Below are 13,452 nucleotides of genomic sequence, written 5' to 3' on the forward strand. Positions count from 1 at the left end.
GGGGTGGGGGTGCAGGAAAGATAAAGTAAAAATGAGCTCTCATGCTTAGACAAGTCACTGAGACTCCTAAACTGCAACTGTGAGTGATCAGCACATCTGCCAGAAGGCTCATAACATCCCTTCACCACCCCTCTGCCTATGCACAGCACCTGCATCACCTTGGCTGGACCCCTCAGCCTAGTCTGACCTGTCCTGTTTTCCAGCCTGCAAACAGGAAGATGCCCCCAGGCAGTGCCCTGTGAACAGGCAGGATCTGTAGGGCCGGGGGAGGGCACAGAGGGTGGGATGGGGTCTGTGAGCACTGACAGGGAAGAGACATGGACAGGGAAACACCTCCCAGGGGGAGAATCTCCAGGCAGCAGGGAAATGATCAGAAATGAGAGGAAACTGAACCCGGAATTGTTATGGGAGGGAGAACAGAGAAAAGTCCCTGTGATCCCCTGCAGTGCAGATCCCTCCTGTGAGCAGTCCCCTGGCCTCCTGTCCCACCCAGCAAAGCCTCTGCCCTCAGGGCCGGGGGCTCCAAGGCATGAAGCAGCTCCTGTGCAGCCAGAGCTCCAGTTCCTCTGCAGAGCACAGGGGCTGAGAGCACCTGCCCGGCAATGTTGGTGTCTGGGAGGTGGCTGCACAGCTGGGGAAGGGTGGCGCTGTCTGAGTGCCCGGCTGCCTCTGCCCTGGCCTCTCTCACACCCACCCTCACTGCATTGTCCTTCTTGCTCCCCTGCTCTGGGTCACTGCTGTTGGGATCTTGTTCTTGCTCTCAGGCTCTCTGGGGATGGCAGTTTCAGCTGCAGAGTCACAGCCTGATCTTGTGGGTCCTTTCCTGCAGGTGTGTCCATGGGAACACGTGTCCCAGCTTTGCTCTGACCTGTGGGGTGAGGGCAATGCAGTCTGTGGGTGTGGGGAATGAGCTGAGTCTCCCTGAATCAAGTGCCATCATTAAGACACTTGGATATCTCCTGAGGGTTTCCTTCCAAGCGCTGTTTGTGAGCACTGCCATGTTTGCCTATCTGAAGCCCCCTCCATCTCTTCCCCATCCCTGGATCTGGTGGTTTCTGTTTTGTACTCACTGGTGCCTCCAGCAGTGAACCCCCTCATCTACAGCATGAGGAACAAGGAACTCAAGGAGTCTATAAGGAAACTGTTGATTGTTTGCTTTTCAAAAGCAGTAACGAACTGACCTCCTTCTTCTGCATGTCACTTGCAATAACGTATTAGTTGTTCAACCTGGGTTCTGTAGGTGGTTGTTTGTTTGGTTGGTTTTGTTTGTTTCTTTGTTTGTTTGTTATCTTTGGTGTTTGCTTTTCTTGGTTGTATTAATGCTATCCACAAGAAAAATTATTTGTCTTCTTATGGTTGTGTCCATGTCTACCTGTCTAGTGTGTCCCGTTGTCTTTATGTAAATAAGGACCCGTACTCTCTATGTGTATGAAATGAAATAAAGGACCCCACACTGACTTATTTGCCCAGAATCCTCTCTCTGAGATCTCTGGAGCTGCATAAGCCATGTCTGTGTGCTGAGGGGGAGTGAGTAGGAGCCACCCTGAGCTGGGTCTTCCTCCCATCCTGACCAACATGAATCTGCAGACTCACCCCACGACTCTGGGCACCACAGCCCACTTGCTCTGCAGTGCAGCACTGTCATGTTGGGGCTGTATGGAGCATGGAATGAGGGTGCAGGAACAAACAGAAAAGTCAACATAGCTCAGCTCTCTTGGGAAAGGGCTCTGTGGGGAGATGGGATTTTCAAGGAGAAGCGTGTGGCACGGAATGTGTGCAGAAAAGAGGTGGAAAGAGAAACCCTTTGCTGCAGGTGGCAGCTTGGGGCAGGTGGCCCTGGCACTGTGGCAGCAGGGCCTTCCTGAGGATCCCCTAGGCCAAATGTCTCATGCTGTCCTGGGGAGCAAGTCTGGACCTGGGTTTGCAAGCTGCCTGGGCTGGAGATCTGCTCAGCATGCTGACTGGATGAACATTCTCGGTGTCCTTCATTCTCACTGGTCCCACTGCTGTGGGACCAGTTCCAGCATGGCTGCTCTGCTGCGCTCAACTGGCAAGAGGGCGGGGGGGCACGATTCAGGAAGGGGTGGGAGGGGTGAACTGGGAAATGCCCCAGAGAAGAAAACACCAGTGAACAGCTGAAGTGTGTGAGTGTGCAGGGCTGACACACAGCAGTGTCCTCTCCCAGCCAGGCCTCCTGGGAGAGCCCTGAAGGACCAGCAGAGCATGGTCTGGTGTGTGCCCATGTTCATGGGACAAACTGGGGAAGTTGCCCCAGGACAGTCATCACAGACCAGCCCCTCAAAACCTCCATTTCCTTCACTGGCTCTTCTCCCCAGCTGAGAGAGGTTGTTCACCTCTCAACACAAGGACACTGAATGACTAGGTCAGAAGCCAATGTTTCCATTGTACAAATGAGATATGAGTGGCTGGGAAGTGGCTGGAGGAAAGGGATCTGCGGGTGCTGACTGACAGTTGCTGAACATAAGCCAGAATGTTCCCGGGTGGTCAAAAAGGTCACCTGCATCCTGGCTTGTAAAAAGAATAGGGTGGCCAGTAGGGCTACAGAAGTGATTGTGCCTCAGTGATTGTGTTCTGAGTGCTGGTGAGGCTGCAGCTTGAATCCTGTGTTCAGTCTTGGGCCCCTCATCATAAGAAGGACATCAAGGCACTAGAGAGAATGCAGAGGAGGTGACGAAGCTGCTGAGGGGCTGGAGCACAAGTGTGATGAGGAGCAGTTGAGGGAGCTGGGGCTGTTCAGCCTGGAGAACAGGAGGCTGAGGGGAGACCTTCTCACTCTCTGCAACTGCCTGAAAGGAGGTTGGAGCATGGAGGGTGTTGGTCTCTTCTCCCAAGTAGCAAGTGACCGGACAAGAGGAAATGGCTGCAATTTGCACCAGGGGAGGTTTAGCTTGGATACTAGGAAAAAATTCTTCCCGGGCAGGGTTGTCGGGTGGTAGAACAGACTGCCCAGGGCAGTGAGGAGTCACCCACCCTAGAGGGCTGTAAAAGACATTTAAACGAGGTTCTTAGGGACATGGTTTAGTGTGAGAGCTGGGTTATGGTTGGACTCAATGATCCCAAGGGTCTCTTCCAATCGAAGTATTCCAAGATTCCATGATTCTACCTCACGTGAGAGTCCACAAAGCCAACTCAGTTGTGGACGCTGACAGAACCCTGACATTTCTGTGTGTGACTCTGGGAACAAACCCCACTGACCCAGTGAGATTCATCTCAATTAACCTGGACAAGCTCATTGCAAGTGCTCCTGTCTGTTACGCCACCCTTGCCTGTGATTCTGGATTGCGCTTTCAAAATGACAGTGCAACTGAGGAGGACCTGGCATCTGTCAAACCCATCTTCAAGAAAGGCAGGAAGGAGAATTGGAAGAATCACAGGCTGCTCAGCCTGCCTCTGTCCCTGGGAAGGTGATGGGACAAGTCCTCCTGCAGCCATCTGCAGGCACTTGAAGGACAAGAAAGGGACTTGTGTACCAAAATGGGCAGGGGAAAGAAAGACATGTTATGTGTATGAAATTGTGCCAGGCCTTGGACATGGTCCCCCTTGGTGTCCTTAGAGCTGGACTGATGCTGTCTGGACTGAAGAACTGGATGCTTGGTGGGAAGTTCACTGAAATATCAAGCCCAAATATAATCTGTGATGCAGTGTCCTCTGTGCAGTTACTTGTGTCATCCCTCAGTGACCAGCATTTGGGTCAAAACTGCTGAAAGACATTATTCTCCTTTCTGTGATGTGATGGAGATGATACAAAACTGAGTGGAGACCTTGAGCAACCTCACTTGGTCACCATGCTTTGAGAAAGAGAGTGAAACAAGAAGCTGTTCAGGGATCTCTTCAAATCTGACCTACTCTATGATTCAATGAATCTTTCCCCTGGACAAATTTTTGAAGATGAAAAAAAAAAGGCAGAGGAGGAGATGGTATAAACATAAAAACAGCAGTTACTGAAGAGAATGTTTCTCCACTCAAATAGTTAGAAGGAAATATATTTGTTTAATCGGGTCAGGTCCTGTGTTATGCCTGGGTTATGAGGAGGGTGATGGGTGGCTATGGTATCATGAGGTCACTTGTGTCTCAGGAACTCATAACTGAGTTGGAAGGGTACGGCTGTGAAGGGGACAGTAGGGTCAGTTCTGTGTCTGGAGGGGACAGGCCAGCAGCAGGGACATGGCTGGGAAAGAACCTCTGCCAACATGCCCACAGGTCCTATCCAGGAAGAGGGCTTGGAGCTGGGTTCTCAAGGCTGACAAGGCTGGAAGGCACTCAAAGAACCCAGGTCTCTGTCCCCTTGGCCATGGCAGTTGTCTCTGCCACTGAGGCCCAGGAGAAGCCATGTTGTCCTCATGGCACTGGGGCCTCTCTGCCTCCTTGCAGTCCCATGGGGAAGCTGGAAGTTGTTGTACCAGTGTTGTCCTTCCCTCAGCCTTGCACTCCCAGGGTCCCAGGAAGAGCCCTGAGCCGTGTGTGCTTACATCTCATCTGTACAATGAAAACACGGACTTTTGACCTAGTATTTCATAGAATCATAGAATGTCTTCAGTAGAAAGGGACCCCAGGATCATAGAGTCCAACTCCTGTCCCGGCGCAGGACAACGACAACAGTTCACACCGTGTGTGTGAGGAGATTGTCCACTCTCTTCTTCGCCGTGGCACTCCATCGACTCCTTGCACCCCCATGGAGTGTCACACCATTGCCCTGCACTGGGCATCGCACTCCCCACATCCCCAGGAAGAGTCCTGAGACACATGTGAGGGACAGGATCTCCCTTCTTAGGGGCAGGGGCTCAAGGCTTGGCCATTGTCCTTCATCAAACAAATCAAGGGGTTTCTCAGCATCAGAGCTGCTTCACTTTGCCTTTCCCTGATGCAATCACTGCCTCCAATTATCTGCTCTAATGAGTCCCTGGGGAGGCTTTGTCAGTAACAGCCCTCAGTGGGGCCCATTAATGCTTGAAGATACTTTGGAGTTTGCTTCTGACTTGGACTTCTTGAGCAGATTCTTCAGTCTGTGCTTGGTATCTGTGGTTTATGGACTCAGCACCAAATACGCCATGGGGCTCATTAAAACACAGACAGCCCTAACGAGCGATGTTTCTTTCTGTAATATTCCTCATATCCAAAAGACTTGTAGAACTAATTGGAATGGTTTCAGTGGGACACTTAATGATGAAGATTGCAAATAAGATTTCATAAAGGAGGGTGTTTTCTCTCAAGGGTATTTTCTGTCATTTTTCAGTGTGTAGAAGAAGTGACAGCAGCATTCTACACTGGACATTGATCCCGAGGGTCTCCTGTAGACATCTGCACAGGCAGGAGAACAGTCCCTTGAGGCTGGACACTGTATGGACAACCTCGCTCCTCACCCCCCACCCCCAGTCTGCAGGTTCCCTCTTTGGCCACCAGAGACTTGCACCACTTTTCCTCACATCAGACTTCTCCACTGAGCTCTGCAGGAGATGCTGCAGCTCCTGTGCACCAGCTCCACCTGCTCTCCTGTGTAAATAATGCACAGTTTAATAAACAGTAAAACACTTTCCTCAGCTGTGTGTGCAAGCTGGATCTGATGAGGTCCACCATCCACAAGGGACACCCACACAAGAACTATTTTTAGACAGAGAGATAGGAAAGGATAGATAGAAACACAATTAACTTGCTGTGTACCATGTTAATTAGACCTCTGAAGACTGGGGTAAGTTTGTAACTGCCTGAGGCTCAAAGCAGAAACCACACAGTGGAGAGGCAACTGAATGACCAAAGAGCAAGTGGAGGAGGAAACCTGAGGGCACTGGGAAGGGCGAACATCCAGACAGACTGTTGGAAAGTTGTCCTTTGACATGGACATTTAGTCAGGAGAGGTCGAAACTCCTAAATGACAAGGGAGATGAAATAATAGCGTGTTGGTAATAGAAGTACAGGGGAAGACCGATATTTCTTCTCCTGCCTTTAGTACACGGCCTGGTGATTCACTTTTTGTCCTTTTATTTTTTTAGTTAATATGTTAAACAAACCACCACCAAGCCCACACAAACAAACAAAAAACACCCTCAAAAACAAACAAACAAAAACCAAACAAACAAACAAAAAACACAACAAAAATATAAACATGTCCACGTTTCCAACAGACATCAGTCATTAGTTGTCTCACCATAAACAGCCAGTGCCATTTTAGGGGACCGATTTTATCCGAGGTGCTGGCCTGGGAGTGGCATCTATCACAGAGGACCTGGGGGAGACCAGAGCACCTTGCAATGCAGGTGGAAGTTAGGCAGGGGTTCCCAGGGCATCTACACTGGCACCAGGTGTTTGTGTCCCTGGAGCTGAAGACATTTGTGTCCTAAATCCATGCCCAGTTCTGCAAAACTCTTAGTTTTTCAAAGAAATAAATCCCCCAAAATACTTAAAAAGAAAATAAATAAATGTTTAATATGTAAGAATGTAATATGTGCCATATGAAAAATCAATATGTAAAAAGCTATCCATGTAGCTGAGGACATGTGTGTCTTATATCCATTTCTAGTTGTGGAAATCACTTTCCTTTTTGAAGAAAATAACCCCCCAAAGACCTAAAAAAAAGGAAAAGTACATTGAAACCTTCCTTGACTTTGAAACTTTGTCTTCAGTTCATATTTTAACTTTCATTGACATTAACTGACATCGGATGGGCCTGCAGGCATGAAGCCAAGATCATTTTGTGTCTTGCATAGAGCCCCATGCCCTCTAAACCTTCCCTGCCCAGGACTCCTCACACTTGGCTTAGAGCGAGTCACACTGAGGTGTTGGCTGGGTTTAGATGTTGGTTTAGATGGTCACCTACAGCACACTTGCGTTCATGTTCCTTAGTCATCTCCTTTGCTCCCATTAGAAACAGAGCCCAGCATCACAATGGGATCATAAGAGAACTGAGGTTGAAGGGACCTCAGGAGTCTGCAGTCCAACCTGTCAGAAACTGGGTCAGAACAAGGTGTTCAAGCCTTCATTCAATCAGAGATTGAAAACCCGCAAGGACAGAGGCTGCTCAGCCTCTCTGGGTGACCTGCAACAGCACTTGGCTGAGCTCCCAGGGCAGGGGTGTCAAATTCATTTTCACCGGGGGTCACATCAGCTTCACAATTGCCTTAAAGGGCCGAATGTATAAATGTAGGAGTAGTTAAATTTATACAGTCCTTTAAAATTATGTTCTGCCATTTGAGGGTAACCATGAGGCTGATGTGATCCCTGGTGAAAATGAAGTTGACACTCACCTCCTAGGGAAAAAGCTTTTCCTTATGTCCTGGCTGAACCTCTCCTCTTTCACCTGCCACCCATTCTCTTTTGTTCTTCTGCCACACACCATGGTGAACAGCCTGGCTGTGTGTTCTCCATGATCTCCTTATTGGTACTGACAGGCTGTGATGAGGTCCCTGTCAGCCTTCCCTTCTCTGGGCTGGACGAGCCCAGCTCCGTCAGCCTCTCCCCACAGGCCAAGTGCTCCAGTTTCTGGCTGTCCTGAGGCCCTTTGCTCAACCCACTCCAGCTTGCCAATATCTTTCCTGAACTGGGATCTGAGATCTGGATGGACTATTCCAGAGAATCCCTTCCCTCCACCTCCTGGCCGTGCTCCTGGTGGCACAGCCCTGGGTGCTCCTGACCTCCCTTGCACCAGGGCACACGCTGCCTCCTGTCCAGCTCCCTGCCCACACAGACCTTTCCCACAGAGCTGCTCCCAACCAGACATCCCCAGCCTGTGCCATTGCCAGGTGAGTCCCCTGCAGGGGCAGACACTGGTGTTTGTCCTGCTGGGGTTTCCTGAGGGTCCTCCAAAGACTTGCTCTCCTCCTTGAACCCCTTCATTGAGCATAGAGGCCTGGGAGATGGTTTCAGTAAAGACCCAGGTGCAGAAGTCATTGAGTCCCTCAGTGTCAGTGTCTGCTGTTACTAAATTTCCCTCTTCACTCAGCAGCAGCTCTGTGTTCCCTTTCTTCAGCCGTGGTCTCTAACACAGCTGTTGAAGCTCTTAGTTTGCTCTTGACTTTTCTTGCAGTCGCCAACTCCAGGTGAGCTTTGCCCTTCCCGAAGCCATCCCTGCACAGTAAAGCCAATGTACACGTGCTCCTTGTCTGTACCTGTCCTTGCTGTCACCCCTGGCAGCTGCTTTGTGGCCCCTGTCTGCACCTTGTGCTGTGACAGCCCAGCCCTGCTGCCCCACACGTGGTCCCACAGCCCCATGGTGCAGGTTCAGCACAGGACAGGGTGCATTCAGGGTGGGGAACGGTCTCCTGACTTGATAGCCAGAGCAGTTCTTGGTGCTTTGTCACCCCATGGCCTTCCTGTTGGGCAGCCTCTCCAAGCTCCTGGAGAGGTCGTGTCACCTGTGGGGTCACAGGCAGCCCTGCTCCAGGGTCTGCCAGGGTCTGGGCCAGGAGAGAGTCTGGGCAGGGCTGTCCATTCCCTGAGACAGGCCCTGAGCCCAGCAGGAGGATGGACATGGCCTCACAGGGAACCTTACCCGTAAACCTGGGGTGCGCGGCCAGTGCTGGAAATGGCCCATGAGAGATGGCCAGTGACTGGGGGGTGATGAAGGCCCTGGGCCACCTTCCTGGTCTGTCCATGTCACCAAGGGCATAGAGCAGTCTCCTCTCTCCTGCACCTGCATGTCTTTGATCCCTTCCAGAAGCCCTGGCTCTGCACCACAACCCCTGGTGTGAGTCTTCACCCTGCATGGTCATGCAGCACGAGATACACGCTGATGTTTTTCTCTCTCAGGTCCTTCCCAGAACAGTCCAGTTCTCTTGAGGTTCTGCCACCTCCCCTGCCCTCTCTCCACCACCAACACCCTCTCCCCAGCAAAGCCCAGTCGGGGCTGGTCCCACAGCAGTGCCCATTGCAGGTGCTCTGGGCAGGCACCCCACAGCCTTTGCCCCTCTGAAGGGCACAGCAGCTTCCGGGGGTCAGAAAGTGGTCAGCCCCAGAGGTGAGTGAACATACACGGCAAAAAGAAAAGGAGGCACCTGTGTCCTTCGTTCTCCTCTCCAGCAGATCCTGAGAGGTTTGCAACCCCTCCATCCCATCCCCTTTCCCCAGGCCAGCACAAAAGCCCTGGCCTTTGAGGTCTTCCTTGGACAGTGTCCCATGCCCAGAGGAAGCAAATGTCCAAAAGCAGCTTCATCAGCCAGTTCCTCCTCCTGGCGTTCGCAGACACACGGGAGCTGCAACTCTTGCACTTCTGGCTCTTCCTGGGCATCTACCTGGCTGCCCTCCTGGGCAACGGCCTCATCATCACCACCATAGCCTGGGACCAGCACCTCCACACCCCCATGTACTTCTTCCTGCTCAACCTCGCCCTCCTCGACCTGGGCTCCATCTCCACCACTGTCCCCAAGTCCATGGCCAACTCTCTGTGGGATACCATGGCCATTTCCTATGCAGGATGTGCTGCCCAACTCTTCCTGGTTTTCTTTTTAGCTTCAGCAGAATTTTATCTTCTCACCATCATGTCCTACGACCACTACATTGCCATCTGCAAACCCCTGCACTACGGGACCCTCCTGGGCAGCAGAGCTTGTGTCCACATGGCAGCAGCTGCCTGGGCCACTGGGTTTCTCCATGCTCTGCTGCACACGACCAATACATTTTCACTGCCACTGTGCAAGGGCAATGTCCTGGGCCAGTTCTTCTGTGAAATCCCCCAGATCCTCAAGCTCTCCTGCTCACACTCCTACCTCAGGGAACTTGGGCTTCTTGTGGTCAGTGTCTGGTTAGGATTTGGGTGTTTTGTGTTCATCGTGGTGTCCTATGTGCAAATCTTCAGGGCCGTGCTGAGGATCCCCTCTGAGCAGGGACGGCACAAAGCCTTTTCCACTTGCCTCCCTCACCTGGCCGTGGTCTCCCTGTTTGCCAACACTGCCATGTTTGTCTATCTGACGCCCCCCTCCATTTTTTCACCAAGCCTGGACCTGGTGGTGTCTGTTCTGTACTCACTGGTGCCTCTAGCAGTGAACCCCCTCATCTATGGCATGAGGAACTAGGAGCTGAAAGTGGCACTGAAGAAAGTGATTCAATCATTTTTCTGTCAGCAACAATTAGTTACCCAAGTCTCTTCAGAAGTTATTTCCAATTCATCTCAGGATCCTCCTTTGGACTGTGCATTTTATCTGTGATAACCATGTTTGTCAAAGAATTTCTTCATCCACAAAACTTCTCCAGAGGCATGAAGCCAGCCTCTCGGAACCAGAGACCTGTTTACCTGTTTCTGGGACCGTGACTTCCTGTGTTGGATCTCTGTAACACAGGGTGTTTCAAAAAGATGGATCCATTTTGAAATCACTGTATCTCTGAAATTTGCTCCATCTTTTCGAAACAACCCGTAAAAGGGGATTTCCTCACTTTCTGTATTTGGAGCTTGGGCTCCTCTTCCAAAGCTGTGGTCAGCCTGAATAAATTTCCCCCCCACCAAGGCCATGCTGCTGTACTTGGGTTTTTCATGCGCTCAGGGGAGGACATGGGGCAAGATGTTACGTCATGGTGCTGCTTTGAGTGTCCATCTGTGGGTGCCCAGTGTTCCTGGAGATGGTGAAGGACCTTCAGTGATCTGCCTTGAACTATCTCACCGTGGTTTTCAGGCACCACAGCCTGCTCCTAGTGCTCTGTGCTTCAACGGGGGAATAAATGACCCACAGAAACCTATTTCTGCATTCCCCAGCTCAGGGCAGGCTGCTCTGTCACTGCGGTAGCAGAAGCAGTCTTGTGCTGGTGAGAGGGGCTGGCACAAGAGGGCTGCCAGCAACGGGTGTGAAGGATCTCTTGAAAACAAGAGCAGAGGACACAGGGGGACGGTCCTGTGTTCCTGCCATGGCTGATCCCAGCCCTTGGGCTGATAGGGAGGTTGATCCTCCTCTCTGTCTCAATCCATCTATCTATCTGATTGCCCTACCATGCATACATGCATGCATGCATCCATCCATCCACCCATTCATCCATCCATACTGGTACTCCATATGGGTGAGCTGCCCCATGATGTTTCTCATCCCAGTGAGATCATATAATCATATAAGTTGGAAGAAACCCTCAAGATCATCGTGTCCAGCCATTAACCTAACTCTGGCTATAAACCATGTCCCTAAGAACCTCATCTATATGTCTTTTAAACACCTTCAGGGATGGTGACTCAACCACTTCCTTGGGCAGCCTGTTTCACTGCCTGACAACCTCTTCTGTGAAGAAATTTTTCCTATTATGCAAACTGAACCTTCCTGGGTGCAACTTGTGGCCCCTTTCTTCTTGTCCTATCACTTGCTGTTTGAGAGAAGAGACCAACACTCTCCATGCTACAACCTCCTTTCAGGCACTTGTAGACAGTGATAAGGTCTCCCTTCAACCTCCTGTTCTCCAGGCTACAGAGTCCCAGTTCCCTCAACTGCTCCCCATCTGACTTGTTCTCCAGACCCCTCACCAACTTCACTGCCCTTCTCTGAACTCACTCCAGCACCTCAAGGTCTTTCTTGTAGTGAGGAGCCCAAAACTACACACAGGATTTGAGGTGCAGCCTCACCAGTTCCGAGAACAGGGGGATGATCACTTGCCTGGTCCTGCTGGCCACACTATTCCTGTTGCACACCAGGATGCTGCTGGCCTTCTTGGCCACCTGGGCACATGCTGGCTCATGTTCAGATGGGTGCTGATCAACACCCCGAGGTCCTTTTCCATTGTCAGATTCCAGTCGCTCTTCCTTAAGCCTGTAGTGTTGAATGGGGTTGTTGTGACCCAACTGCAGAACCCGGCACTTGGCATGAAACTGAACAAGTCCAAGTGCTGGGTTGTTCACCTGGGATAGAGTAACACTGAGTGCAAGTGTAGATTAGGAGAGAGCGGCTGGAGAGCAGCCCTGCAGAAAGGGATCTGGAGTGATGGTTGGCCACACGGTCAACAGGAGGCAACACTGTTCCCCAGCAGCCAAGACAGTAATCCCCATCCTGGGGTGCATCAAACACAGCATGGCCATGTGGTCAGAAGACGTGACTATGCTGCTGTATTCAACATTGGTATGGCCTCACCTTGAGGGCTGTGTGCAGTTCTGGGCCCCATATACTATTACAACAAGGATGTGAAGGCCCTTGGATATGTCCAGAGCAGAGTAACAAAATTGGTGAAAGGGCTGGAAAGATTGTCCTCTGAGGAGCAGCTGAGGACTCTGGGCTTCTCTTGTTTGGGGAAAAGGAGGCTCATTGCTCTCTACAGCTTCCTGAGGAGGGGACATGGACAGGGAGGTGCTGAGATCTTCTCCCTGGTGTCCAGTGATAGGACACGTGGGAATGGTTCAAAGCTTGGTCAGGGAAGGTTTAGACTAGATATTAGGAACCATCTCTTTATCAAGGTTGGTCAAAAACTGGAACAGGCTTCCTAGAGAGGTGGTCAATACCCCAAGCCTGTCAGTGTTTAAGAGACACTTGGACAATGCCCTTGGTACATGATTTATCTTTTGGTCAGCCCTGAATGGGTCAGGTATTTGAACTAGATGATCATTGTAGGCCTCTTCCCACTGAACTAGTCTAGTCTAGTCTAGTCTAGTCTGTTTTACACATATACCTGTAACAGGGTGGATCCTGGGCCCAAACAGTCTGCTCAGCAGCCTCCTCAGGATATCGGCCTTGCCAGTTGCAGACACCAGGACACATGAGCCCCCAGGGCTGCAGCCCCATTCCAGATACTGGTACAGACCTCCCCAGTCACACACATGTGCACACACACTCTTATGTCTGGTCACTCTGGTCTCTCAGTTGCTGGCACCAATGACATACAGGCTGTCTGACCCCCTGCTCCTGTTCTGCTCACTACACTCACACATTCATGCAGAGGAGAGATTTGCTCACATAGCATAGATTTAGAAATTAAGTTTAATGAGAAGACAGGACAGACTGCACTGGTTGGGGTCCTTCCCCAAACTTCCCATGATAAGTCCTGTGTAATCCAGAAACGTTCTTCCCCTGCACCCAAATGTGTCCTGCACCCCTAGGCAAAATCCTGTTAGTCTAAATGGTGATCCAGAGAGCTGCTCTCAGTCATTCCTCTCAATGGGCTTCAAACCTGGACAATGAGGCTGATGGCACTCCCAGGGCAGCCTTGGAACAAGATGTTAATTCCTCAGAGCCTGTAATTTGGGTTCCCACTTGCCAATGAGCCTCTGTGCTATTCTTGGTTTTGGAGGTGGGCTTGTGATGAGTTGGTGGCTCATGTGATGGTGCTGGGAGCAGTTGGGGCAGGGTATTAACTGACTTACTTCTCCTGCCTTTGTTAGTGCCTTCTTTGTGTGTGCAGAGGAGCTTCTTATCACTTAACAACATCCAACGAGAACATAAATCTCCTGAGTCATCTGTGTCTGGAGGTTGCATACATATGCATTGGTATTATCTAGCATATGATAGCAGATCACTGGAAATGCTGTCCAGAAATGCCTCATGA

At 50.9% G+C, this 13,452-nt stretch overlaps 1 protein-coding gene across 1 annotated transcript; it reads left to right on the top strand.

Annotated features, from left to right (window-relative positions):
- Positions 1-9,143: 9,143 nt before the first annotated feature.
- Positions 9,144-10,022, top strand: LOC136116109 (olfactory receptor 14C36-like). Its single transcript, XM_065862320.1, has one exon. The coding sequence runs from the start codon at positions 9,144-9,146 to the stop codon at positions 10,020-10,022; it is 879 nt and encodes a 292-aa protein (XP_065718392.1).
- Positions 10,023-13,452: the final 3,430 nt, after the last annotated feature.

The sequence above is a fragment of the Patagioenas fasciata genome, unplaced genomic scaffold (assembly GCF_037038585.1).
Source record: "Patagioenas fasciata isolate bPatFas1 unplaced genomic scaffold, bPatFas1.hap1 Unplaced_11, whole genome shotgun sequence".
Classification (NCBI taxonomy): Eukaryota; Metazoa; Chordata; class Aves; order Columbiformes; family Columbidae; genus Patagioenas; species Patagioenas fasciata.